General features: G+C 42.3%; 1 protein-coding gene across 3 annotated transcripts in view; it reads left to right on the top strand.

The window, feature by feature from the left end:
* Positions 1–27,656, top strand: part of camta1a (calmodulin binding transcription activator 1a) — a 436,555-nt gene that overhangs the window by 235,444 nt on the left and 173,455 nt on the right. For all 3 annotated transcript variants that reach the window (XM_053482709.1, XM_053482710.1, XM_053482708.1), the window contains exon 5: positions 22,171–22,306. In XM_053482709.1, the coding sequence (XP_053338684.1) occupies positions 22,171–22,306 (136 nt within the window). The remainder of the gene's footprint in view (positions 1–22,170; positions 22,307–27,656) is intronic.

Genomic DNA, 27,656 nt, shown 5'->3' with positions numbered 1-27,656 from the left:
GGAGCTAGAGACGGTCTGAAAGACCTGAGGAAATGATGGCAGGATACATGAGTCAGCCAGGGATCGAGCCAGAGGAGAAAGTTTGAATGCTTTCTTTTGTGTTTTTATTCAGTATTGCTGGGTTTCGTGTTCGCCAAGGCAGGAAGGTCAGGGGGAAGAAAGAATCAAGGGTTAGTGTGAAGGAGAATGTAAAAACTTTGGCTGCAGCACAACTACTGTACAGAAAGAAGTCTTAGCAAAGCTGCTCGTACAGTATGTATTTTGTTTTTCCACACACAAACAGTGGCAACACAATGATAAATCCTTCTCTTAGAAAATGCACCTTTATCCCTGAACTAAAAGTTTAATTTACTATCAATGACGGGAGTAGAAAGAATATATAATCGTGGAATATGTAATAAAACAATAGATAATAAAATACAAGGAAAATAATCCAAGCCATGGCCATGACCACACTGAAGTAGATTATTTCCTAATAACTGCATGTCTCAAAATTTTATACTCCACGTACACTATGAGAAATTATTAGACTAATAATTAAAAAAAACAAACAGCTTAACTACAGTAGATACAGAAAGGAAAAAGCTTCTTTGCTCCTAAAGAGTTTCATGCGGCAGAAAACTTCCTGACTGTTCTATACGTAAATCCTCATAACCTCCATATACTGTAAGCCTCATAAGTGAAACCTACACAATATCAAGGATTGTATGTTTTTCTTTATTAAACAGATGTTGTTTTTTTATTAGTCGCAAGTATTACTGAATGAGCCTCTACTATAGAAACAATAATTTATTAATTTTCATTTCTTGCTGTCAAGGCTGTACAGTTATAGACAATTTATCCAAAAAAAAAGGACTAAGCTTGACCCCCACCCCTAAACACACACACACACACACTACTTCCACCACCATTAACAGTAGGTTCTATTTTTTAAGGTAAAAGAAAAAAAACAGATAACCCTGTCCATATCATTGTATGTAGTAAACACACTTTCTCGTGTGCTATGGAGTGTTACTGCAGCCAAAGTTTGGTTCATCCCTTCTTCTTATTATATGCAAGCTTAAGAACGTGCTAAAACCACAGATAGCCTGCAGTGGGAACTGTGTTTTAAGTCGGACTAGCATGGCAGGGCATAGAGGTGCCATGCTTTTGTGGGCGCTGACAGCGGTGCTCAAGTTGCCCTGAGGGAGAGGACGTCCTGCGGGGGCAGATGGACGCCGTGTGGTGCCTCAAACAGACAGGTGGGCTGCTGTCACCCCGGCCCAGCAAGCAGGCGGCCCCTTTCCCCTAGGAGGTCACCTTCATACACCCACACACATATCCTGAAACATGTGCACACACAAGCTTCCAAAAATGTAATGCTGACGTCCGGTGCATTCCTCGTCAGCTCTAAATACACACAACACACCACACCACATCACACCACAACCCTCGATCCGCTTAATCCTGGTGCTGACTCGCATCTTTATCAAACACAAATACGCACAACAAAATCACACACCACAAAGCTATCTGCCCTTACCACTTTGTGCACGTCCAGAGTGTTAGATAATATGCCAACACACACCCTCCTCATCACCCATCACACTACATCACAACACCTTCGGCTAACAGTTTGCTCTTGGAGAAAAAAAATGTTTTAATGGTTCATCGAAAGGAATTCACGGAACAGACTTTGTATTAGTATTCACTTTGTGATTTTTTTTTTGTGTGATAATTTTCTTTAGATCTCAGACTGTAGATTTTCACACAATGTTGGCGTTTCTCAATACGTCGCTTGGTTAGCATTCAGTGTACAGTGTACTGCAATTACTGCCTGAACAGATCAGAGGTAAATGTTGATATTCATTATAGTTTGTCTGGATTTCGTCGTCATTCTGTCATTGTTCATATAAATGACATGTGCAAGCTAGCTAAATGGCATTACTAAAGATGTTTATTGCTAAAGGCCTTCAGAAAGGGCGAGACAAACGCTGTTATTAATTTGCTATGCCGACTAGCTTCCTGTAACTGTTTCGTCTGGATTGTTTTTCTTTCTTTCGTTCCCTGTGATGCCCTGCCCGAGAGCTTCTCATACTGTAGCATGTGATCCATGGCAGTTCTTCTTAAATGTCTAGGGAAAGGGATATCTGCGTATCTAACCTAGCTGGCTAACAAAGCTAGTCAGGCTTTTATTCCAAGCAGAGATCTAGGGATTTAAATGTACTCTAGCTCACAAATTGACTATTGGTCACAGCTCAACCTTTCCAGAATCTGTCAGAAACATTACGCGTTCTCATAATCTTCTCTGTTAGCTGGGCTCCGTGCCCTCTCTCTGCCTCATCTCCGCTCCAGTACACAGCCAGACTTTCTTTAGATAGATATCCATAAAATAGATCTGTACATAAAGCCGGGCCATGCGGCGTCCTAAAATAGATGTTCCATTGACTATTTCGGTGTGACATTGTGGCTCCGTCTATACCAGTATAAAGGCTAATTAAAATAGCAAAAGTTGCACCAATAAAAAAAAAAAGGAACTGTCCTGTAATTATGGCCTGCGCGTGAGGACATCATAAGCAGGAAGAATTGTCCCGCTAATGAAGGAAATAAATCGATCACAACAAGACAAAGCCTTGCTTTACGACCCTCTTCCCCGCCGACACACAAAGGCCCTCGTAAAGGCAGAGAAGGGAAAGTTTAATGATAGTCTTAAAGTGTCGGGGCCACTACCTCATTTTTACTGCGCTTCCCCATGACAATGGGTGTGCTGAATTCTGTGCTCGGCTCCTCGCCCTCATTAGCTCTTTCTTTCCTCTTCCGACTTTATCCTTCCAATCTCTCTTTGTCTCGCTCCCTCACTCGCTGTCTTGCCTCTGCTCCCTCCAGTGTCAAATGAGTGACAGGTTTCCCCCTTAAACTGTACGTTGTGCAATACACACATTTTGAGAAATGCATGCACACACACACACACACACACACAATCACATACTCGGACTGAGTAGGAAGCAGTAGTGTAGATCGGCATTCATTCCCGAGCATGTGAGTGGCTGAAGGCGTAAGGAGTGAAAGCATAAATGTCAAGAAAGGATGTTGCATTTCACAGGACATGAGTTCATCCTAAATCACTCATTTACGCTCTTTCATCTGCAGACATTTCTGAGTTAGACCTCCAGACAGACACTGAAGCTTATTGGTTCTCAACTGCATCCTGGACTGAACTCTACACAAGACGGTCCAGCTTCCCAGTGTAGGACTCATCGAACGCCCCAGGGAAACACACACGTACACGCACACACACACACACATGCCCTTCTGTAGCTCCCATGTCTCATACCTCCTCTCTATTTACCAAGACCGCTCATGTATTTTACACTTGGGAGCCTGTTAGATTGCTTTGTATCAGCTCTCAGTATTACTGCTCAACTTTACTTTTCTGCACCTGAGTGTTAAGACTGAATTAAAAAAAAAAAAATAGTGAGAGCACGATTTCTGGCTGCAGTATTTTCAAGATGTTCTGCAATGATGCGACTGAACCTGATATATAAAGCTATATATATATATATATATATATATATATATATATATATATATATACACATACACACGTACACACACGCTACAGGCATATATTACCATTTGGACACACCAGTCATAAGGTCGGACACAAGTTTGGACTTCATTTTTATCGACATTCTAGAACAATACTGATTTTTTTTCAAAACTGAAATAGCACATGGCCTTGGGTAAATAAGCAACAACAACAACATCAAAAGTCAGTTATTATCTTAAGACATGAAGGTCTGCGGTTCTGGAAGAGTTCTTGCAAGAACAGTATGGTGAAGTGCATTGAAGAACCATGATGAAACTGGCTCTCATGAAAACCATCCCAGTAAAGCCTGACTAAAGCTTACTGTACCTCTGCTGCTGAGGAGAAGTTCATTTAGAGTTACCAGCCTCAAAGATCGCCAATTGACAAACAGAACCTCAGATTAAAGCCGTTATAAGGGCTTTACAGAACATAAATCACAGACAAAATTTCAATATCGACTGTTCAAAGAAGATTATTGCATATTTTGGATGGAGGCCTTCAGCTGTGGTGTCTGGGGATTAGGATCTGAGAAAGTTGAAGGCAGGCACAACAATCTTGGGCTCTTTGGTTGGCTATGATGCTTTTCTATCATGACCAGCAATGAGTTTATTCAGTGAGATAGGCTGAATTGGCCTTTGGTGTGGAATCGGTCCGGATAGGCTGATTTTTGTTGTTAATGTTACAGTTGATAGGTGTATACAGTACACTCTCTCTCTCACACACACACACATGCATACTGGACACCCATAAGACATAATATTAAACCTCTGACAGGCAGTGTGAATAACTTTGGTTGTCTCATTACAATGGCACCTGTCAAGGGACTGGAATATATTAGGCAGCAAGTGAACAGTCAGTGAACAGAACTGGTCAGAGTGCTCATGCTGACATTTATGGCATTTGGCAACTGAGCAACTTACATTTATCTCATTATACATCCAAGCTTTCGAGGCTTGAGGGCCTTGCTCAAGGACCCAACAGTGGCAGCCGGTGGTGCTGGAGATTGAACCCATGGCCTTCTTGTGTAATCAAAGCACTTCTATGTCTTAAGCCCAGAACACATTTACACATTTCATCCATTTACCTGGGAGCATCCGCTTTGCAAGTATGTGTGTAAGCACTGCCCGAGCCTTGCTGTTACATATAGTTAGTCAGTAACTTCTGACCAATCAGAATCACACACTCACAAGCTCTGTGATATAACCTACTTTATGTGATGTTTGTTATTCTGGAAACAGGATATATCTGCATATTTCTGCATGTCTATCAGGGGTTAATGTTTGCTGAGAAAACCGGATTCATTTACACCTGCTACAGTACATGCCTCAGGGGGAGATTTTTTTTGGGGAAAAACCGTGAAAAATTTTATTCATGCAAACATTCATGCAAATATCTAAAATATAATCCTTAATGTGAACATCAAACTGAATGTATGCTAATGTTAAAACATATTCATAATGTATATTATGTCTGTCAATACTAATGTGATTGAAATAGTAGTAATGGGTTAAAATTTCTAGATTAATCACTTACTTTTATTGTCTATACCGCTGTATCCTGTATACAGAGGGGCAGAGAGCCTGGAACCCTATGCCAGGGGACTTTAATAGTTATTACATCACTTCCTCTTTTGAGCATTGTTACACATGTTACGCCTTTCATCTTCGGAAATGCATGAATCGGTCCCCTGGGCCTGCAGTCGGCCCTAGGGATTGGTTCCCGAGCTCAGAATGATTGCATGCTCACAGACAAAAATCAACTGGTCCCAGGGCCTAGTGTGCTCGGAAACGGTTCCCAGACCCCAGTGAGAAAACGCCATAAGTTACTGCACAAGGCGGGGTGCACATCCATCGCAGGGCACACACACAGGCTTATTTACATACTACAGGCAATTTGGGAATGCCAATTAGCCTAATCTGCATGTCTTTGGTCTGTGGGAAGAAACTGGAGAAAGGAATAAAAAAACACCAGCACAGGGAGAATACAGTATGTAAACTCCATGCACTCAGATGCTGAGGTGAGAATCGAACCTCAGACGTGTAAGGCAACAGTGCTAACCACTACACCATAGTGCCATCTGCTTTACTGTTGTTTTAACGCAAATTAAACACAAATTATGACCAAGTTTGACCCTAATGGCTTCCCGGCTGTGTGTGATAATGGCATGTTTAGCGCGGATTATAAAATGACTGAGGAAACATTAACAGGTGAAGTTAGAAGGAAATTTCATTATAAAAAGCTTCTAAATGCAAGTTTGGATGAAATCAAACGTACAACATGGGAGTGGTGGCTCAGGTGGCTAAGGTTCTAGGTTGTTAACTTTCAGATCTGAGCATTGAGGATTCATTATAAAAAACGGCATTACAGTATCTGTTTCCTCTAACCAGATTGTCATGCATTTCTTTATTCCAACATTACATGTTTATAATGCAAATACATCAGAGTATTTTAAAATAACGTTTAATCGTGATTAATCACAGACTATGACCTTGATTAACTAGATAAAAACATTTAATCGATTGACAGCACTACTGTATATATATATATATACACACACACACACACACACCTTCCTCTTTTGGATCCTGGCGAGGCAGTAGTCTTGAAATAGAGTGTATAATGGTTCAGATTAGTTCAAGAGATCACAGCACTGCGTTCTGCATTTCACACCCACGGCTACACTCAGATAGGACAGATACTGGTGCATAAAGACCCAAGGAGAAAAATGCACATACCGTGTATAGTTAGTGAGGAATGTGGATTGGTGGAACAAATGACCAGGCAATAATTGAACGCCAAGAGCACAAATCAGATTGGTTTCAGTTGACTGGATTTATGCCAGTTTACACCTCTGGATGCTCGTGTCATGTGATGACAAAGGTGTATGCTGTATTTGTTTGGATCTAGAAGCCCAAAACGCTTCATGAGTGCATCAAATCATTATGAGGTTCAGCTAACATAAGCACACAGATCTATAGTGAAGGGAGCGTCCCTTTATTTGGAGTAGATGTGTTGTCCCTGAGTCGACCGTGTAAATGGAACATGTTACAGTGTTTCCCCAAGCTTATAACACCACTTTTCTCTCTTCTACCGTCTCTAGCCTGCCTCAGCAGGTCACACTACAAACATGTTACAGAAGCAGAAATGGGCTCAGTCAGGAAACTGCTCTGTCTGGTCCCTGTGGGTCTCTGAGGGCACTCAGTTTTCTTTCATTCTCCTTCACTCTCCTTGTGTGCAATCATGTGTCTGTATGCTAGTTTACACCATGCTGCGTGTGCTGTGTATGTGTGTGTGTGTGTGTGTGTGTGTGGTGTGTGAAGTGCCAGACAGTGGTGGAGAAGCAGTGCTCCCAGGGCACCAATTAGCTCCATGTTGCTCCTATGGGGTTGCTGGGAATGGGGCTGTGATTGGCGGGTGAAAGGTGTAAAAGACTCTTTGATTCGCTTTACCTCCCAGAGAGAGAGAGAGAAAGAGAGAGAGAGAGTTACATTCCTTCTTTTTTCATCTTTCAATCTCTTTGCTTCCTGTTCCCATTTTCCTAAAGGTGACCAGAATTTTGACCAAAAATAAAAAAAAAACAGTCTCATGTTAAAAACAAGCAGTGATGATGATAATGATGATGATGATGATGATGATGATGATGATGGAAATAAACCAAAATGGATTCTACCTCTTCGTTTGAATAGTCTATTATGTTAACACACACACACCCACTATAACAAACCAAGTTTTAAATCATAAGAACAGGGATGCTGTCATAAGGGAAAAGTCTAGGGGTGAGTCCAAAGTAGTGATGGGTTGTACATGAACGATTCCTTTTTTTAAACGAGTCTTTAACGTGACTCAAAAGAACAAGTCTCAGAGAGTGATTCGTTCATTTTTTACTTGGCTTGCTTGTGCAAAGCATCGCAAAACCGGCGTTATGTACAGGTAACGGAAATGAGTAGTTAGCTGTCGAGTCTTCTGGTCTTAATCGTTAGTTTTTTTTGTCACGTGACTCTCATAGACGCTACGCAGTGCAGTACACAGTAAACAGAATTGAGCGGTTCTTCTCATAAGTCTTCTAGTCCGAGTTGTTCGTTCTTTTGTCACGGAACTCTCATAGACGCTATGCAGTGCAATAGATTCATAAGAATCTACTCTGACAGATTTTATTTCATTTCTGATAAAAAAAACAAAAACGAAATAAACTCACTTACTCACCTCACTTATCTTCTATAACGCTTTATCCTGTATTCAGGGTCGCGGGGACCTGGAGCCTATCCCAGGAGACTTAGGGCGCGAGGCAGGGTACACCCTGGACAGGATGCCAATCCATCGCAGACGAAATGAACTAAATGATTTTTAAAAAAAAGATTTGTTCATTTTAAGGAATGGGATTCAAAGAACCAAGTCACTAAAGTGATTTAAACTTTTTATCACGAATAAAAGTAAATATAAAAACCTTGACTTCCTGTTAAAACTGTTTTTTAAAAGAGGTGGTTATTCTCATCATAAGTATTAGATCGTAACAACAGCGTTTTGCCGTTGTTTCATTTATCTGATCAATCAAAAATTTGTTGAAAAAAATATTACTTCTATGACATACTGTGTGAAAATGAATCCAAAATATTTTTTTTATAAAAGCAGTTTAGAATTCATCGCAGCATGAACAGGAGCTCATATTAAACCTATTAGATCATACTGCTTTCTCTAGTTTCTTGTTTTTAGTGTATTTAATTTAAACCTCCTACCACTATTCCACATCCTGACCTCTAAAACAATCCCTGATTTTCAGTTTTCTCTCCCTTACGTGTGACAGTCGAGGGTGTTTGTCAGATCGACGAACACAAATATGTGTTTTGACAGCGTGGGAACGAAACGAGCCGTGCTCCCAGGCACTCATGCCAACTTTTTTTGTACTTTTGCTTCAAGTCGGACTTGATAAAAAAAAACGTCGAATGCATTTTAGAATCGTGTTTGTGCTGCATTTTTTCTCCTTTTTTTGCTAGTGTTGTGCTTAAAAGTAAGTTTAGTCGTTTTTCCTTTGCAGCCTTGCTCTCGTCTGTCTGTTCTTCTCTCCTCCTCTCCTATTTCCTTTCTCTCTTTTCTGTCTGCCTCATCTCCCTGAGCTTGCAGAATTTCATCTACAATGCATCATAAGGAAGTCGATAGCTGGCCGCACGGCTGTGTTTAGAGGGGGATCGATGTCTGGGTCGGGGCTGACGGGGAGAGAGAGTGGGGGTGGAGGGGTGAAGGGGCGGAGGGCACATGACAGCTGTGGATGAGCGAGTGAAGGCCATGCCCAGGTGATCCATAAAGCCCACGCTCTTATGGGAGTCCTGGACACTTCACCCCACTCAGACACACCACATCGTCCCTAGCTTGTTTTTTTTGCACACGTTATGGCCTGTAAGTGCGAAGCTTTAAGGCCACTTGCTGTTTTACCACCAGCTAGAAGCTGTCAGAAAGCGGTGAGCCAGACTGCGCTTGCATAAGCCAGGCTTGTAATCTGGTTTAAGGGAATGATGGGATCTTTTTACAGGCCTCTCTCGTGCTGCTCTCTCTGTGTTAGACAACAGTAAATGTCAGTGTTCTGTCTCTGTCTGTGCATTTTGTTTTCTTGCTTCTTACACACTCTCTTATTCTCTTATTAAACCAAGCTCTGAGAAACACACTCTGTGCAGGTTAATAGGCTCCCGTCTCACTCTTTTCCGTTCCTTTGCTTGCACGCGCCGTGGAGGCGGAATCACTCGGTTACACGTTACGAGTCAAAAAATAGAGAAATGAAAGAACCATGTGGAAAAAAAATAGCAAAACAAAAACAATTCCTTGTTAGCAGCGATGATAAACATCTTATCTAAGGGAGCGCGTTCTCTACATCGAATCACGCCTCTCCCGAGGAAGCGTCAGCGGCGTGCACATGCCGTGTGTGTATAAGAAATTCATCAAAGAGCCAGCCAGTAGAGGAAGAAGAACACATTATGTAACTCCACTGAAACTTTAATCCACAGGCTATTAAGCACTTATTGAGTATGGGGTCTGATGATTTCAGCGTAATCTAATTCGAATTGTGAAAATGTCACTGCAAATGAACTAAAAATCAAACCTGTTTTTGTTCGCTGATGTTTTTTTGAGTGCCTGGCCAGTGGTTTTTTTTCCTTCTTTTTTTTTTCCATTTAATTGCTTAAGTGAGGGTTGCTTCACGAGGAAATGCTCTCGTGGGTTCAGAGAATTTAGCGCTACACGAAATTAGGCAGGAAGCAATTCCCTTATCCCTGGGTTTTTATTGTGAGTACAAAGTATCCTCTTCGCCAAATGTCATAATAAGCAACCGCTGCAGGAAATCAGACGGCAAACACAGAAGGCGCAGCACGGGAACGGCAGAGCAAAGCGGACGCGATCGAGCTCATTTACAATAATCCCAGCAGCAATTGGAGCCTGGCAGCTAGCGGAGTACACTCTGTCACTGCTCGTTAAAATTAGTAAAAAAAAAAAAAAAACACATTTCGGAAACCGAGAAGACGTGCGACGAATTTTAAAGACGTGAGGGGGGTGGAACGCAAACATGCGATTAGCGTGGAGGTTCACGTGCTGAGCCTCGTGTCGACGTTAGCTTGGAAACATGGCTCGTTTCTGCTGTATACAGACAGAAAGAGAGAGGGAGACACACACACACACACACACACACACACACTGACTCACACCTGCACACATTGCTTTCTTGCTGCCAGCTGTTAGAGATTTCTCGGAGACATCGAAAGAATTGAATTTAACTCCCACTGGGAGGTCGTAGATTGGGTGACAGAAGCAAGATTGGAGAATGAGGCCGGTCCAACACTCACAACGCTCACCGCGCACACACACTGGGAAAAAAAAGAAAAGAAAACACAGAGCCGCACCTTTGACAAACGCACCAAGGCCAACCCATTCACTGATTTATTCATACACGCTTGCCTGCTCTTCAAAAGCTTTAATTAAAGTCGGCTACAACAGTGTTACTCCTCTTCAAAGACAGAGTGGAGATGTTCGGGAACATAAACTGCTGCTAGAAGCTGGATGAAAATGCGCCAGGCCAGGCCAGGGACACACAGCAAGCTAATCTAGATTGAAAACACGATGCTTGTTTCGGTGATGTCACAGTACCGCTCTCTTGAGTCTGTCCATTATTCTTTCTCTGACTCTCTCTCTCTCTCTCTCTGTTTGTGGGTGCTGGGAGGTGCGCACGGAACACAGGCCGGCTATCCGCTGTCTCATCGCTGGCACTTGTCAGGCAGAGCAGGCTGGCACAGCTGCGATAAGGCGGGCACAGGCCCCTCCCGGCACCATCGTCCCTCCATCCCAGGTCTAAGAGCAGCCGGCTGCACGTGTATCAGCATTATTTATATTCTTTTTAAATTGTCTCTGCTTTTTTTCCCATCGAGATAACCACACAGGGAACATCTGTTTTGTGCTGGAAGGGCGTCAGTTCTCAGGCAATCACTTCAAAGGGAGATAGAGGGACAGAGAAAGAGAGATAGAGAGAAACGCTGCTTTAACTCACTGGTTGGAGAGGTCAGTAGACTCATATTGCCCTCCAACCAACTGAAAAGCCCCCCCACCCCCCTCCGACACCATCACTTTGCATTTATTTGGTATGAATTGGAGCTTTTCATGATCACTTTTCTATGTTCGACCCCAGAACACAGAAAAATCTACCCTGAGCAAAAAAAACATTTTGCCCCTTAGAATCAACATGATTTTCAACAAAAGCGAATGTTTATTTTATTATCAAATTAAGTTTTTTGTGTGGGGGGGTTCTCCAATTATCTTCATAATTTAGTCGTGTCCAATTCCTCCCCGTCACTAGGGGACTCCCACATTAAAGCTCTTACTGCCACTTATTCAGGAGGGCCGAAGACTATCACGTGTTTCCTTTAAACCTGCTCGCTCACGCACCGTTGGGGGTGGCGTACTGTAACATACTCAGAGGACAGTGCTATCCGCTCCTTCCACTTGCGCTCACAGACGCCCCTGATTGGCTGCAGAGCCGTGATTAATGTGGCAGCACGAAGTACCTCTCATTCCTCCCCTCTCCTTCCACTTGCGCTCACAGACGCCCCTGATTGGCTGCAGAGCCGTGATTAATGTGGGAGCACGAAGTACCTCTCATCCCTCCCCTCTGAGAGAGCTCGGCCAATCAGCTCTCTCTAGACCTCCGGCTGCGAGAGGTTACAGCATCACCCGGAAATCGATCTTGTGATCTTGTAAAAGATAGAGCGAGCTCTTTACGACTTAAAGGCAGCTCTTTATTTATTTATTTTTTTATTTGTTGTGCAACTTTGTTTGGCCTGTTTCATTAATGAAGTGGCGTTTTAGATCTTTATTCTGTCTAATATAATTCTACATTTACATTTACATTTAGCAGACGCTCTTATCCAGAGCGACTTACATTTTTATCTCATTACACATCTGAGCAGTTGAGGGTTAAGGGCCTTGCTCAAGGGCCCAACAGTGGAAACTTGGTGGTTGTGGGGTTTTGAACCTGGGATCTTCCGAACCGTAGTCCAATGCCTTAACCACTGAGCTACCCCTGGCCCCTATTCTACACTACTAATATATCAAGTCAGCCATAAAATTAACACATTAACACTGATTATCCGTTATATACCAGTAAACTGGCGACAGGATAATGGGCTCCCATGTTGCAGGGACAAAAGTCCAGCCCCTGATAGACCAAGTCCATGGCCTAATCCCACAGAAAAGCCAATGTAGCACAAAACCCCAATGTCTTTTATGATGGAAGGGCACCAGAACGTCTAGCGCACACAGCCCATCACACACAGAGCACAGAAGGCGAACAAAAAACAAAAAACCGCCAAGGTCGACAAAACAGCCTCCAAATTCCTCAGATCCCAATGCGATCAAGCACTCATGGGATGCACCAGACATACAAGTCCAGTTCCAGAGCACCAAACATCATGACGCTAGACACTACAGCACAGCCCAAGAGTCCCTGAACTGCACCGGTGGCACAAGGGGAACATACCCAACAATGGACGTAATATGGCTGATCAATCTGGAGCTAACTATGAAAGCTATGTATTATTTCTTATCTCACCAGTTAAATCACTAAACTTATCACAGTTATTACACTATGTGTGTTTTCCCTTAAAACGCTTGCATGTGTAGTGTATCATTTTTAGCAGACTGATCCCCACAGGACTTATTACACATATTTAAAGCCCTTTTCAGACTTGTACTAATGAGGTGATTATGTAGAATTTTTTTTTTTTTGGACAGCCCTTTCAGCTCATTGAAACACCATCGACCCAGTTTACAACACCGAGGTTGCCAGGGTGTTACTAAGGTACCTAGTCCATCCCCTTTAAGAGTGACAACACAGATTGTAGTTTATGGATAAGATAATCGCAATGTGATATAGCATAAAATCAAGAGACAGAGTGTAAAAGAGTAAATTTAAACACGTACAGAATGAAAAAGAGGTAGCGGAACAAAAAGGAACAAAGCTAAAAACAACACAGTAATACAAAACATTTCTAGACCAGAGTCCTGTCCAAAAGACTGTGTTAAAAAATTCAAGTGTGTAGGTTGTTAGAGAACCATTCGCCACTGTTCTTGTTTGGACTTTAGCCCTTTCTCGCTTGTGTCTCCACAGCTCCCTGACAGCTTACATCATTTATTATGTGCATAGTAGCTCAGGTTTTTTCACACAATTAAGTAGAAGTCTCAGAAGTCTCAGTGCTGAGATCTCTACCAGTGAGGCACAAAACTGTTTACCTACGGGGAAAAAAGGCATGACACTAAAGGAATTAGTGAAAAATGCCACAGATGCAGAAATGTAAATAATTCAAACATTTGTTAATTTCACTCACTCAATCATTCTCTGTACAGGGAAATCCCAGGGCATTAGGCAAGGTACACCCCCAGTCCATCGTACAGCACACTAACCTGAACACACTCACAATCGTAACGGTAATTAACCTAATCTGCATGTCTTTGGACTGTGGGAGGAAACTAGAATACCCGGAGGAAACCCACCAATAGGAGAACATGCCAACTGTGCTCACAGACCCCCAGGCAAGAATCAAACCCTCTACCATGGATGTGTGAGGCCACAGTGCTGACCACTACACCACCATGCTGCCATTTATTTATTTCATCATGTCATATTTCATAGGCCTATAGCAGTGTGTGTATTTGCTATACTGGAATTTTTTTTCAGTCAGATATTCCTCTGTACAAATGGTACAGATGGGGATGCTGGACATACAGCTCTTGAGACACATCTCTGTTTTGGATAAAAAGTAAAAAAAAAAATCTCCAACGGACTCTCAAATCTTAAGCCCTATTCGGACTGGATTACTTGTACATGGCGAGATGGAGTCATGCGATTACTTATGGAGCACCTCCAGGATTTTAGTTCTGCCCAAAACCTTTCATTACATGGAAAATTATTCCATATTTCATAAAAACCAGCTGGAGAAATAATCCCATCTGAATTGACGTGTAGCTAAAGATTTTATTCTGTCCCAAGTGCAGTTTTTCTTCAGTAGAAAGGCTCTCCAGGAAGCTCCTATCGATATCTTTCCTATCGTCTCTTGCCAAAACAAAAACCAAGAATTCGCCAAGGTTACAGTGCAGAAAAATGAAATGCAGACAGCGTTTGAAATGATTCGCCAAAGAATCCATACTTAGAAAGGTTCAAGGTAAGTTATTAAGTTTCTAGAACAAGTACACACACAAACACACACACACACACAATATGGCTATGTGACCTCGGGACAACTTACACAGATCTACAGAACAAAAAGAGCTTAGAATAAATGTGTGTAGGTGTTTACAGTGGAATGCATGGACAGTTTTGTGTGATCACATTGAGTGTATCTTGATGGCACTCCTACAGTACAGAACGCCTGAGATCGATCATAATTACCATAGGCGTCCAGCGGAGACATTACTTACAGACGTGCGTCTGGAAATCTTATCCTGTCTGGATAGCACTCCAGTTGTACTGTACTTTAAACATCTAAATATCGATGTGTGTTAATTTCTCACTACTATACTATACATGTGCTGAATCCAGCTGTGAATGCTGCATTAAGGCAGATCGGGTCTGGTGTCCTGTTTGGCTACAAAGGAAAATGCTATTTTCTACCTGATAAGATGTTAACCGGTGACTTCCTGTTCCTGATCCAGAGTGTGATTATGTGATGCCACCATCACACAGCATTAGGACAGATGTACTGTATAGCATAATTACAGCAGGTGGGTGGGGGAGAAAACGAGTTGCCTATCGCACATGGGCATGTGTGTGTTTTTGTGTATGTTGCAGAGTATGTGAGCGAGCACAGATGAGCTCCGCGTGTGCCGTACGTGACAGGAACTGGTAACGGCTGTGCACAGCCAAAAGATCTTAACGATGTGTCGTTTCTGCTCAGGCTGTCGCTGTGCCGCAGGGGGAAATGGTATAGCGTGATATGTAGCGTTCTCTTTGAAGAATAAGTGAGCTGTTGGTGTGTCAAAGCAGTCGAACTAACCGATGAGCATCAGTGCTTGACTGGTTATGTACGCGTGCGCGTGAAAGAGTGCGAGAGATGGTTGTAGACGGGTCTGAGTCCTGGCAGCTAACAGACATGATGTGTAATTGATAATAGCATGTGCTTGCTCTCTCACACTGCCACCAGCTCACCTGCTTAATCTGCAAAAGCCTTTCCTGCGCTCTTCTTATGTCTCCTGACTTGTTTACTATCCATCTCTCTCTCTCTCTCTCTCTCTCTCCCCAGCCGGGCAGAGCAGCGGAGAAAAACAGCAAGTGTGGCATTAATCATCTAGCTTTGTGGGAAAGAGCGAAGCTACATTTAGCCATAGTGCTTTTACTAAAACTAAAGGGTGCATGCAATCCTGTCCACCCTGTCTATGGGCATTTGACAACACATATTTTTAGATCTAATTAGCTTAAAGTTATGGTATTATTATAATACACAACATTTAAACTGGTGTATTTGGTAAGAAATGTAAAATAGAAGTGTATATGTTTATACACCGATCTGCCGTAACATTATGATCAGCCACCGATTAAGTGAATAACATCGATTATCTCGATTATTATGGTGTTGGTGGGATATATTAGGTGTTTTGGCTGGGTGCCATTCTACAGTGTACTGTACTTGACCTTGTACGCAGCGCTCCCTGTGCAGGGAATGCCGTTTAAGGGAACTTCTCCGGACAAAACTCCTTCATTCAGAACATCCTTCAAATGTCACCCATGCAGACATCACATCCTCCCTGCATTACCTCTGGAACCAGTTGCGGTAACTGTGAAAATTTCACCGTCCTGAAACATAAAGTATAAGCGGATGCGTTACAAAACAAACACTACTTAAATGTACATAACTTAATAATAGATCTGATTTGATTCATTTACAAGAAGAACACTGTCATTCCTAATGACATTAATTGAGATTAATATTATTCAGATTAATAGCCCATGTAATATTTAATTGCTTAAAAGTACATGTAGCTTACTTAAAAAGTATATTGTTATTAAGTAATTGCAATATTATGTCGTCCTTGATAATAATGAATGGTGCTTTAAGTTAATGCCAGGTCTCTTGTGAGCCCTGTGTCTTTTTGCGCTCCATCGAGGCACAGTGACTGATGGGTTATATTGCTTGTCCGCTTCCGGCGAAGTGATGAACCATTGTTTACTTGTTCCCTCCACCATTCGCAGTTCCCTTTGAACCAAGCACTTTATCTCCCTACGAGCTTGAAATCTTACTGTGCTTAAGATGGCTGAATATCCCGTGCGGGCCACTGTGCAGGGAACTACAGTTCTAGGATATTTGAACGCAGCATTTGTCCCTGAAGTTGATGTCTTGGAAACAGAAAAAAATAGGCAAGTGTAAGGATTTGAGCGACTTTGACAAGGGACAAATTGCAATGGTTAGATGACTGGGTCAGGGCAACTCCAAAACTGTAGCTCCTGTGGGATGTTCCTGTTCTGCAGTGGTCAGAACCTACCAGAAGTAGGCTAAGGAAAAAAAAAACCCTGTGAACCAGGAACAGGGTCATGGGCAGCCAAAGCTCATTGATGCATGTGGGGACTGATGGCTGGTACATGTAGCTCAATCCAATAGCAGACCTACAATGGACACGTGAGCATGAGAACTGGGCCACAAAACAATAAAAGGTGGGCAACGGCTGGGTGTGTTTGTCGTGTCATTGGGAAATGATGGCATCAAGATGGACTATAGGAAAAAGACAAGCTGGTGGAGGCTGTGTGACTCTCTGGGTAATGTTCTCTTGGGAAACCATGGGTCCTCTTGGGTCCTGTGGTCTTATATTCATGTGGATGTTTCTTTGATATGTACCACCTACCTAAACATTGTTGCTGAGCAAGTACACCACTTTATGAAAAAAAAAATTCACTTATGGCAGCAACCTCTGCAAAAAATGGTTCAAGAATGGTTTACGGAACACAGCGAGTTCAAGATGTTGATTTGGCCTCCAAATGCTTTAGATCTCAAGTATCTGTATCTCAAGTGCTGGGAAAACAAGTCCAATTAATGGAGGCTTACCTCAAAACGAACAGGAACAGGGCTCCAAGGAACTGCTACTCATGGCTTGGTTTCAGATTCCACAGCATACCTTAAAATGTGAAATGATACCCGACAATATTCTGACTTCTTAATCTTCAGAATTTGAATCCCTGTAACAAATTTTATTAAAAAAATATTTAAAAAATACATTTTACAATGTTCAGTACATTTATTTTGCTAATATTTTAAAAATAGAATGTCACAATACACATACAATTTCAGAAAATTGTACTGTGATATATGCTGGACTTGATTAACCCCTTTAGTCCATGTTTTTTCTCTGTATGGTTGATGCCCCGGCCTGGGTATTTTTCACTTTTGTATCTCACCAAAGCCACTTCATGCTAGACCAAAATTGCATTGCCTAATGAATTTCTGGCATTCTTTCAACTTAACAACATATGGTTTGCCCACAGAATCACAGAAAGATGTAGACAGAACTTTTAAAAATATTTATAATCCAATAAGACTGAAACTCCCATACACTTACCTTGCTGCAGTAAGTAAATAAGCCATACTATATGTATAGTAGAGATTAGACTAAAGGCAAAAGAGGGGGAGTTGGACCTTACGTAGGTGTCCCAGTCTGTACCCCGTCTATAGTAGGCACGAAAGGGTTAATGTCGAAAGTATGAACAGGAGGAACTATAGCATTATGTCACAATAACATGTAACTTTATATAACAGGAGTTTAGTAATAACAGTAACTACTCCACCCATGGCAACATAGTTAATGCACTTCATTTTATACCAGCTAGCTAACATTATAAAAATAAAGCCCAGATCAGGCAAATAAATATAAAGATAAATATAGAGAAATAGCTTTCCATGATTACCAGATCAGTATTGGTATTGGTAATGTTGAGTACCAAACAGTGCGCTAGATGAATTATAGTATAACGGTAATATTTTTACAAGTGTACTCTATCATTTAAAAGAACTCACTTTTCCTCAGAAAACATCTCTGTACATCTTATAATGTAAGCCATTATAATCCATCCATATAATGTAAGTGTTTAAATCAGAGCCATTCGTTGTCATGGCTGCTTTACAGTGGCTTCTTTCTCAATAATACGGTGGCATGGCCTCGTTCCTCATCTCTCCAACTTGCCTGAAATGAATGAACTGAAGGCGTGAATGCAGTTACCTTCAGTGCATAAAGGATTTCTGAGCTCCTGGATGAACTCCAGTGCAGAGAGAAGGCAGAAGCTGATTTTCATCACTTCAACTACACTGCTAAGACAAGAAAAATGGCACACTCTAATATTTAATTGAACCGCCTTTTGTTTCGATAAGCGTATGCAATCTCAGAATATGTATTACCATCCAGAGTCAAAGATTTTGATGAATTGATGGAAGGAGAGTCGGACCAACGCCAAAGCCTTCTCCAGCACAGCCCAACGAATCTCCATGTGGTTAAGATTTGGAATCTGTGGTGTGAAATCTCTGTGTGAAAATGATGTCTCATACATACTGAACCACTCTTTCACAATTTGAGTCTGATAAATTCTGGCACTGTCATGCTGGAATATGCCCATGCCATCATGGAAGAAAAAAAATCCATTGATGAGGAAACCCTGGTCGTTCAGTATATTCACAGAGTCAATTGACCTCATTTTTTAAAGCACGTAAAGTGGCTGAACCTAGACCGATTCTTACCCGAATGCAGGAGCTACTCACTGCATTAGTTAAGGTTAAATAATTTGTTGCCAGCTGGACCAAATTAATCACTGCAGTAATTATCTAATGGAAGGATCTTACCTATTTGCTTAGTTAATCCAGGTGGTGACTTCTTTTGGCTGGGCAGTGCGCTTGTATATATAAATGAAGTAAAGTAAGAATGCTTTTAAAAACAGGAGCATTAAAGTTTACTTTTATTAATGAACAGAAGAGAAATCTAAATCAAATCAGTTTATGTTGTTACTGCTATTTGCGTGCAAAACCAGAATAGCCAGTTCTTCTAGGTACACTTGTACAGGTTTTGAAGAAACAAAGAAACATGGCAGGTAGATTTTTCCAAACATCGTGGAGAACTAAGCACAGATCTTCTGTGCATCTGTAGCCTGCCTTAAATCATTCTGTCTTTTCATGATGTTGCGATCAGGACAGGTCAGTAACCTATGACATGAAACTGTCTTCTACAACCTCACCCTAGTAGCAGAACCCAGCTTGGCTGTTCCTCACCCAGTTTTTAGTCTCCTACACAGCTATTTCGGTTTCAGTTAATGACTGTATTTCAACCTGTATATGAAATTAATGCTCATTAGGGCCTGCTTGGTATAATTGGTTAATCATACTTAACTCTGATCCTATTAAAATCTTCTACTTTGTACAAGTGTGCAAGTGTAAGAATTGGTGCTGGTTTAAAGCCAGGGGGCCGTCACACCAAATATTCATTTAATTTAGATTTTTTTATTCTGTTCAAAGTGAGCATTTCTTCTGTAATGCCCACCTAGCATTTTCCAAATTGGTAAACATTAAAATGATATAACTTTGAAAGCATTCTTAGTTTACAGCATGTATTTTCATCTTTATATGATATAGTTAAGCATCATTCAATTTCCATATTAATCTGTCACGTTTGGGCTTTAAGGACTGCAGTGTTCCTGTCATGACTTTCTGATAACAGCATAGCAGCACAGTTAATATTTCACCCCCGTGTATAAATACCCATCCCTCTGATAAGTTTAATTGAATCGCCTGTGTACACAGACACAGAAAATGAGAATGAGGATGAGCCCTGCAGTCAGACCCCAGGTACCAACCACCATCGGTTAAACACTGACATGCCCAGAAGCTCTTGAGCATAAAGCTGTGTGCTGACATGCAAGATTATAGTGACCTTTAACACAGGAAACTTTGCTTCAGTCCCAGTGGATTAGATGACTAATTCATTTGATTTTTCTGCCTCACTCATCTTTTCTCTTTTTTCCGATGGATAGATCTACTATAAAACACTCTTTAAGTTGTGAAGGTCAGTGCAGTCTTGTGCAGGATTGTGGGCAGGATAAGATAGATGCATGAATAAATGAATGAATGAATGAATGAGTGATTTATGAGACCTGAGTAGCAGGATGAATATCAGCAGAATTAGACCAGGATGATGGAAGTCACAGAAACTTGGGACATCACCCCAGTTCACACTAGCAGGCTGTCTGGAAATGTTGCTGGTGCATTAGATGGAGACCGTGCTAGTGGGACACCTTGTTGGCTGGCTTGATGAAGATAATTCTAATCTGTTGGACTGAGCGGTTGCTTGTTTGTAGCTTGTGTGCATGAGTTTTTGCTACTGATCTACAGTAGGTTGCATGGAAATCTTGCTAATGTGTTAGTGGAAGCTAAAGGATTACAGAAGAGATCTTCTTAGCACATTACATAGAGATCTTGTTAGTGGGACAAAGTGGAGTTTTTGCTAGTGGGTCACAGTAAAGATCTTTCTACTGGAGAAGGTGCTAGTGGAGGACCGTCCTAGTGAGTTGCAGTTGAGATATCGGTCATGCATTAGTGGGAGATCTTACTAGAGAGTTTTTGGTTTCCAAAGGATACTTTACTAGAGGATCACTGTGGAGAACTTATTAGTGGTAGATCTTTGCAGTAGATTTCAGTGGAGATAGAGGTACTGTAGTGGGTCTGCGTAAACATCTTTCAAGTGGGCCTCAGAGAAACCACAACATAAAGAGAGCTGGTGGTAGACTAAAGTTGGTGCCTGGCACAGAAGCATAGTGAGAAGTGAGAGAGAGAGAGAGAGAGAGAGAATGGAGGATCTCAGAGTTTGAGTGGCATCTCTAATTAAAAGGCGCTACAGAGTTGGGCTGGTGGGAGTCCTTCTTCCATTCTGTATCAGCCCCAGACACTCGTCCCCAGAAATGATTGATGAGCAATCGCAAAAAAATAAACCGGTGACTGGCCCCCTTGAGCTGCACTAGAAATTGATGCATGCAGCGTAATGGATAATACTGAGCGAGGAAAATGAGAAGATAAACACGAAGACAGTGCCAGCCACACAATGTTTAGGCATGGCTTGATTGCTGCCAGTGTACCTTGAGGCCATGCTGGGTCTGGCTAACAGGCAGCTCACAGCAGCTGGCCGGCTACAGGACTGGGCCAACAGCACTTCCACTTCCACACCTAGGGGACCCAATGACTGTGCAACCATGCCATCTCCTCATGGGAATGCTCCAGATCCTGCCAGCTATAGCAGTATTTTTGTGTGCGCGTGTGCATGTGTGCACACATGTGTGTGTGTGTGTGTGAGAGAGAAGATGAATAGATGGTTTATTGATCCCACAAGGGAAACTGCATTATTATTATTATCATAACAGCCAGGCAAAGGACAGAATATAGAGAATATCTCGGTGCATTGCATGCATTTCTCCATTTGTCTTTTTTTCCCTTTGCTTCCTGCATAACTGCTGTATAAATGTATGGATTTCATCAGACATATGGCGTAAGCGCCTCATGCTGCTTTCACTTTATGTAATTATTAGCTCATGCTTAAACCCAGAACCTCCTAATGTGAAGCTAGACAGGCTTCAGCACTACTATCAGCCACCAGGCGATGGCCAGTACAGTTCTAATGAATTATGAATGAAATGTTCAGGGATATCTCTTCCAACCCCCCCCCCCCGGGGGACATTCTCCACCACTCATCTGAGAACGTGAAGCAACGCAGAGGCGGCATCCTTTCCGCTTGCATGCTACAGTCTATACAGTATGTGATTTACACCAAGCAGAAATGCCACTTTCAGTGCTTTTCTCTTACTAGAGTATTGCAAATTTATGCTGAAGGTTGCTTTGTTCACTGTCAAACTGTGCATACCAATGCAAAAATGCCATAAAGGGGCTGGGTCATCTTAGTCACTGATGCATTACTGACTCTATTAGCCCTTGTGTACTCCTTTGAAATGAGGCCCACAGCATCGGCTTTGACTAAAATAAATTTCTGTTCTTCTTCCTCTTCTTCTTCTACTTCTCATCCTCCCCACTCTACCCTTCTTTCATCCCTGTCTCACTGGGATCTAGGCCACAGAATGGGTCGATGATACTGTACAACCGTAAAAAGGTGAAATACAGGAAAGACGGCTACTGCTGGAAGAAGAGGAAAGATGGCAAGACCACGCGAGAGGATCACATGAAGCTGAAAGTGCAGGGTGTCGAGGTAAGGCTTTTTCTGGACCACTTTGAATCTTCTCAGTCCTTTCTTTTCACCCCAGCCCTGACACAACCCCTCCACCCCCCTCCCTGCCCTTAAGCCACCACTTTCAATGAATGCATGAGTGCTCTGGTTTTATAAGACCATTTCACGTGATACGCATACACACACACACACACAGCCCCAAATCCCAACCCTGCCAAAGCATACTGAAAGTAAAAAATACACCTCGGTAGCACAATTTTAGTTTTCCCTTGGTAACAAACAAAATGGAAGCAATTGTTTGTACCTTATTAAGCTCTGGATGTTACCTTTGCTCCAGAGAGGCGGCATTAATCTTCCCCCATGCTGAGAGCCACTGCCACCACAGGTAGACTGCAGGCCCCGCTACTGCTCCACTGTGCCCCAGCACAGCCCCGCTGTGTGTGTGTGTGTGCCACCTGTGATTTATCTCTGCACCTTTGCTCACCCTCTCTTACAAACACACACATACACACCCACAAATTACACTTTACAGACCTGCACCAACAACAGGCCGGCATTCGGGACCTACACCGAGCTTATTTCTTTCAGAAGGCTGTTGATTGTTGTTGTGTTGTTTATGAAGAGTGGAGGCAGATGGCAGCAGGGCAGTATTTCTTTGGGGAGCGGAACTTCTTGATGAAATCATACTGTGTGATGTGGCAGAGACAGAAGGAGACACAAGACACATACACTCACAAATACACACTGGGCCACCCTGCCACTCACTGTCTGTGCAACTCTTCTGATCCAGTTTGATGAAACTTCAAAATGATTTACATTTTTTTACATTGGCATCTTTGGTTGACTTACACAAGACTGTTGAGCATCAACATCAACACCACATCCAAGGGAATTGAATAACATTGACTATCAATTACATACTGGTAAGCTAGCGATAGGATCATGGGCGTCCAAGGCTCATCTACTCCTTTGGGGACCGAAGGCCAGTCCATCCAATCTGATCCCACAGAAATGCCTCTGATCTGATCGAGCATCCATGGAATGTCCATGACAATCAAGTCCAAGTATACCATACACTAAAGGTCTTGAGGAGTCATGTCCTGAGGGGCCGGAGCCCCAGTGGAAAAAGGAGAAACCAACACACCATTGGGTTTTATGTTTTGCATTTTAATGCTTTGGTTCATCAGTTTACACAGTGAAAAAACTGCCATATTGAAAGGATGCACCTAATCTGTGACACTCTATGGTGACATTATATCTAAAAAATGTCCTTCTGTAATACAGAGTTATGCTCAACAATATTCCCATTCAGTTCCTGCATTTTTGTCAATGTCATAAAAAAAATAAAAATTCAACCAATTAAAACACGGGAAACAATCCCATGATCTTCAGGTTATATGGGATCCAGATGGGCTTGCTGTATGTGTATCGCAGGGAAAGAAGATTACAGAAAAGTATGAATGAACCCATATGGCAGTAATTTAGTTTGACTTGCCATTTCTGAATGATAAATTTACTGCTTATGAATTTGTGATTTCTTACGGCAAAAAAAAAAATCTTTGTAAAAGTTATTTTAGTAAAAATATCTTGAATACAGTTACATTCATCTGCAGTTGTTTAAAACAATACAAATATTAGATCTTAAAGCTTTTTTCTATTGAAATGTTACTAAATTGTAAGCAGAAATTTCTTGTTCTATAAGCAGATGATTTAGGTTGTTTCCTCCCCAGTCCTCTCTCCTGTTCAGATACAGTACATACTGTATTGGATCCTGGGATCCAGCTCACCAAGCGTGTACTCACCAACACCTACTGTAGGGGTAACAGACTCCCTTCCAGCACATTTTAGAAGGTGGGAGGAAACTGGAGAAGCCAGAGGAAACCCACACAGTTACAGGGAGAATGTGCAGAACTAAACAACATTTAGACGCTAGAGATTCTTTTATTAAATAAATCAACACATTTATTCGATTATGCAGACATTACATATGACTGGTGGCTTTTGCAACCTCCTACACCCATGAGACTCATGGCCTCTCACACAGTGCTACTGCTCTTAATAGTAGTCATAACAATATCAGGTTAATGGCGAATCAGAAAATTGCTCTAAAGAGTTTTCCAGGGTAGAAGCAAATGTATATCTACAGGTATGTGTACAAGTTAGGGGACAGAATAGCCGAAATAGGATAGCTTTAGGATCTAAAGCCTGAGTTAAATATTTCAGTTTTTTTTTTTTTACAGAAGGTGATGTATTGGCTAAAGAGTGAAGGCTGTCACTTCCCAGCAGGCTCTCAGACCTCTGATACAGTGGAGAGCACAAGTTTCTTGGAAAGACCACTATCTAATAACAGAGTCATGGATGGTACATCACATGCATTTGGGTCAGATGACCATTTTGATGAATGAAGTCTCCTGCTGTGAGACTTTCTGTGTAAAATTGTGCCAGTGTCCATTCTGGGCGTCTTGGCTGCTCAGGGCTTGAGAAAGGGTGATCAATCAAAGGTACACTCAGGGATAATAACCATGAGCTTCTAATCAGTCTTCTTCAGGCCTGTGTACTGGAACACAAATAAGTGTTTTGACCTTAACCTTAAAGAGCATTGGCTCTTGCTGAGTGCTTTTCCCTCCGGCTCTGCTGGACTCCTTTTCTTTACCCTGTCCAGGAACGTATTACTGGTCACACCAGAGAGACCACAGCAGGACAAGAGTTTCAGTGTCTAAAATCAGAAGGAGAAGGCATGTGGAACGAAGAAGGCAGTGAGGTTGGAGTTCATGTGTTGTGAGGCAGTCATCCATGGTCTGAATGGATGTCTGCCTTGGAGTAGCTCTGTGCTGCCTGCTTGTGTAAGGATGGGCGGGTGAGCTCTTGCTAGCTCAGCAGTCCATGTAAACGACAGTTCCTGCTTTTGCCCATCCTTTCTATATCTCGTCTTTCTCTATTTCCTGTCCTGGGCCTGGCCAAATCCTGAGCCAGGCGTAAATGCTCCCTGCTCACCAAAATTGGAATGGAGGGCGTGTTACAGCATTAGCGTTTAACAGGCCGTGAAATAGCAGCCTACCTTGCTGATGGCTTGCCATCACTCCAGGTGAACTGGGCAGACGGCTAAATAAATGAGTGCCCTCCTCCCCTTGCTTCTTCCTCCTGCTTCCTTCATTGAGACTGGGACACCTGAGAAAGGCAGGAAGCCATGCCCATCACTCCCCATCTACCTTTCACTGGAAATGTGCAAGCTCTCCGTTGTCTGACTCCACCTACAGGGAGCATATCAGAGAGCTAGCTATCCATGAGACAGAGTCAGTCGTAGGCAGTGCAGCCTCATCTGTATGCCTAATGATTTCTGGATAAGCACTCTTTTGCAACGATAGCTGGTTTTTCTTTCCATTATTTGGCTTCATAAGTGCCATCAATCTGAGCTGTGGATTCAGAGAATAAGGATCCAAAAAAAAAAAAAAAAAAAAGTGCTGAAAAGTGAAAGAGTTAGAGGTGTCACTCTGGCAGGTTGCTGATTTCAGCCTTCTTATGCTTGCCATGGAGAATGACTGGCTTTAGGGATCGTGACATGGAGTGTTCTTTCAGGTTAAAGATAAAACATGATGACAAATCAAAGCTAAAGCTGTAGTTAACCTTTACTCTGACATGTGTCGTTCCTTGTTCATTTGAAAATGACATTTGCTTAAATTCACAGTTTGCAAAGCTGTGTATTTTTTGCACACTTTGCCTGATTTTATGCAACAACAATAGGGCAGAATAAGGAATTGGTGCTGAAGGTTTAACCCTCACCACCTCTCGATTAGCTGCTAATGCAGGTTGTGCTATTGGACCCCTTTCCTCCCCCCCCACCCTCCAGCCTCAGTACTTCACTGCTCTAATAAACTCCCAAACACACATCGATTTCTCTTAAGTGAAGGCGGCATGGCTGGTGAGTTATTTCATTACCCTGTGGTAATTATACAGATTGCAATAAGCTTTCTTATTTAGATGCAGTTGCTTTCTCTTTACCTCGACCGATATACAGGCCTCTGAGCGGTGTGGCTCTGTGCCTCGTCTGCTGCTCCTCCCCCAAAGCAATCACCCTGTCCTCTTCAGTCCCAACATATTAGCTCGTGTTGGATCCATCTAATGCGCTGTATCAACCGTACAACTGCGCGACCACTCGAGCTAATGGAGCAGACCTGCGACTCAGTTGCTCCTCCTTATTGATATTAATGAAGACAGATGTCAAAACGCTTGTTGCTAATGCTATAATCGAGTGGACACCATTCCAGTGGGCGATTAGGGTGGGGTTAGCGCGCGGTGTATCCATGGTATCAGGGTTGAAAGCAGCAGCACTAAGGCAACTACTCGGTGAAGTACTAAACAGTCTGCAAGTTAATCACGTCAAAAGACGCCTTTTTTAGTTTCTAATTACCCACACATTTTGCACCCTGGGAGGGCATTTTGTCTGTAATTGTTTAGAAAATTGTTATTGTTTTGTGATTTGCCACATGCTGCTGAGAGAGAAGCATGTCCATGTAGAGTGCGAGGCTGCAGATGCAGTCGCCGGTAGCAACAGCTTGAGTACCCAGATGCAAGATGGAAGGAGTAAACTTAATGGGCGTTCTCTAGTAGGAAACCATCGTAAGAAGTACAAAAGTAAACATTTCTTCAACTCTCACTTTTTCTTCCAAACTTGACGGCCTGGTCTGGCCTTGGTCACCTGCGACACAATGACAGATAATCGATTACGTTGGACTTTGACCCTCAGCGGCCTCCCTCAGGATTACTCTCACCTCATTCCTTTATTCGACTCTTTGCATCAGCTCCCAATTTGTGTTAGAAATCCTTGAGCAGAGATGAGAACCTAAAACACAGTGGAACATGTAACCCTGCCTTTTTTAGCTGTGTCACATTTGGGAGGGAAGAAACCTTGTCCCTTTGTGACCCCAACTCTTCAGCTCAACAAAAAAGGCACAGGGGAAGGCGCTGTGGCACAGAGGAAGAGCTTTACATCTATAGGGTTCATTGGCAGGGTCTATCTTTATAAAAAATAAAATAAAAAAAACAGTAAAACCCTAAAAACATGAAAATCAAAACTGCAGTACAGTTTTCTTACAGTATATAAAGGCTTCTTCTTCTTCTGAGTGCTCTGCAATCATTAGAAATCCCATAACAGGCTTTGTAGCTCATTTCTCTCTGTGCCTGTTCTAAAGTTTTGATGAATTTTTATATCTCAAGCAAGAGTGAGTCGTCCTAAACCATTAATCCTGGCTAATTAAAAGGCATGTGCTAGTGTAAGAACTCTGAGAACTTGGGGCAGAATGATTCTCTCATGAAAACTCACCCATGCTTCTTCTTTAAGAGAGCTGTAATTAGTTTTCTGCCTGCACGTCCT

This window comes from Clarias gariepinus, chromosome 22 (genome assembly GCF_024256425.1).
Source record: "Clarias gariepinus isolate MV-2021 ecotype Netherlands chromosome 22, CGAR_prim_01v2, whole genome shotgun sequence".
NCBI lineage: Eukaryota > Metazoa > Chordata > Actinopteri > Siluriformes > Clariidae > Clarias > Clarias gariepinus.
Note: the sequence above shows the minus strand (reverse complement) of the source record. Positions and strands in the feature narration are given on the sequence as shown.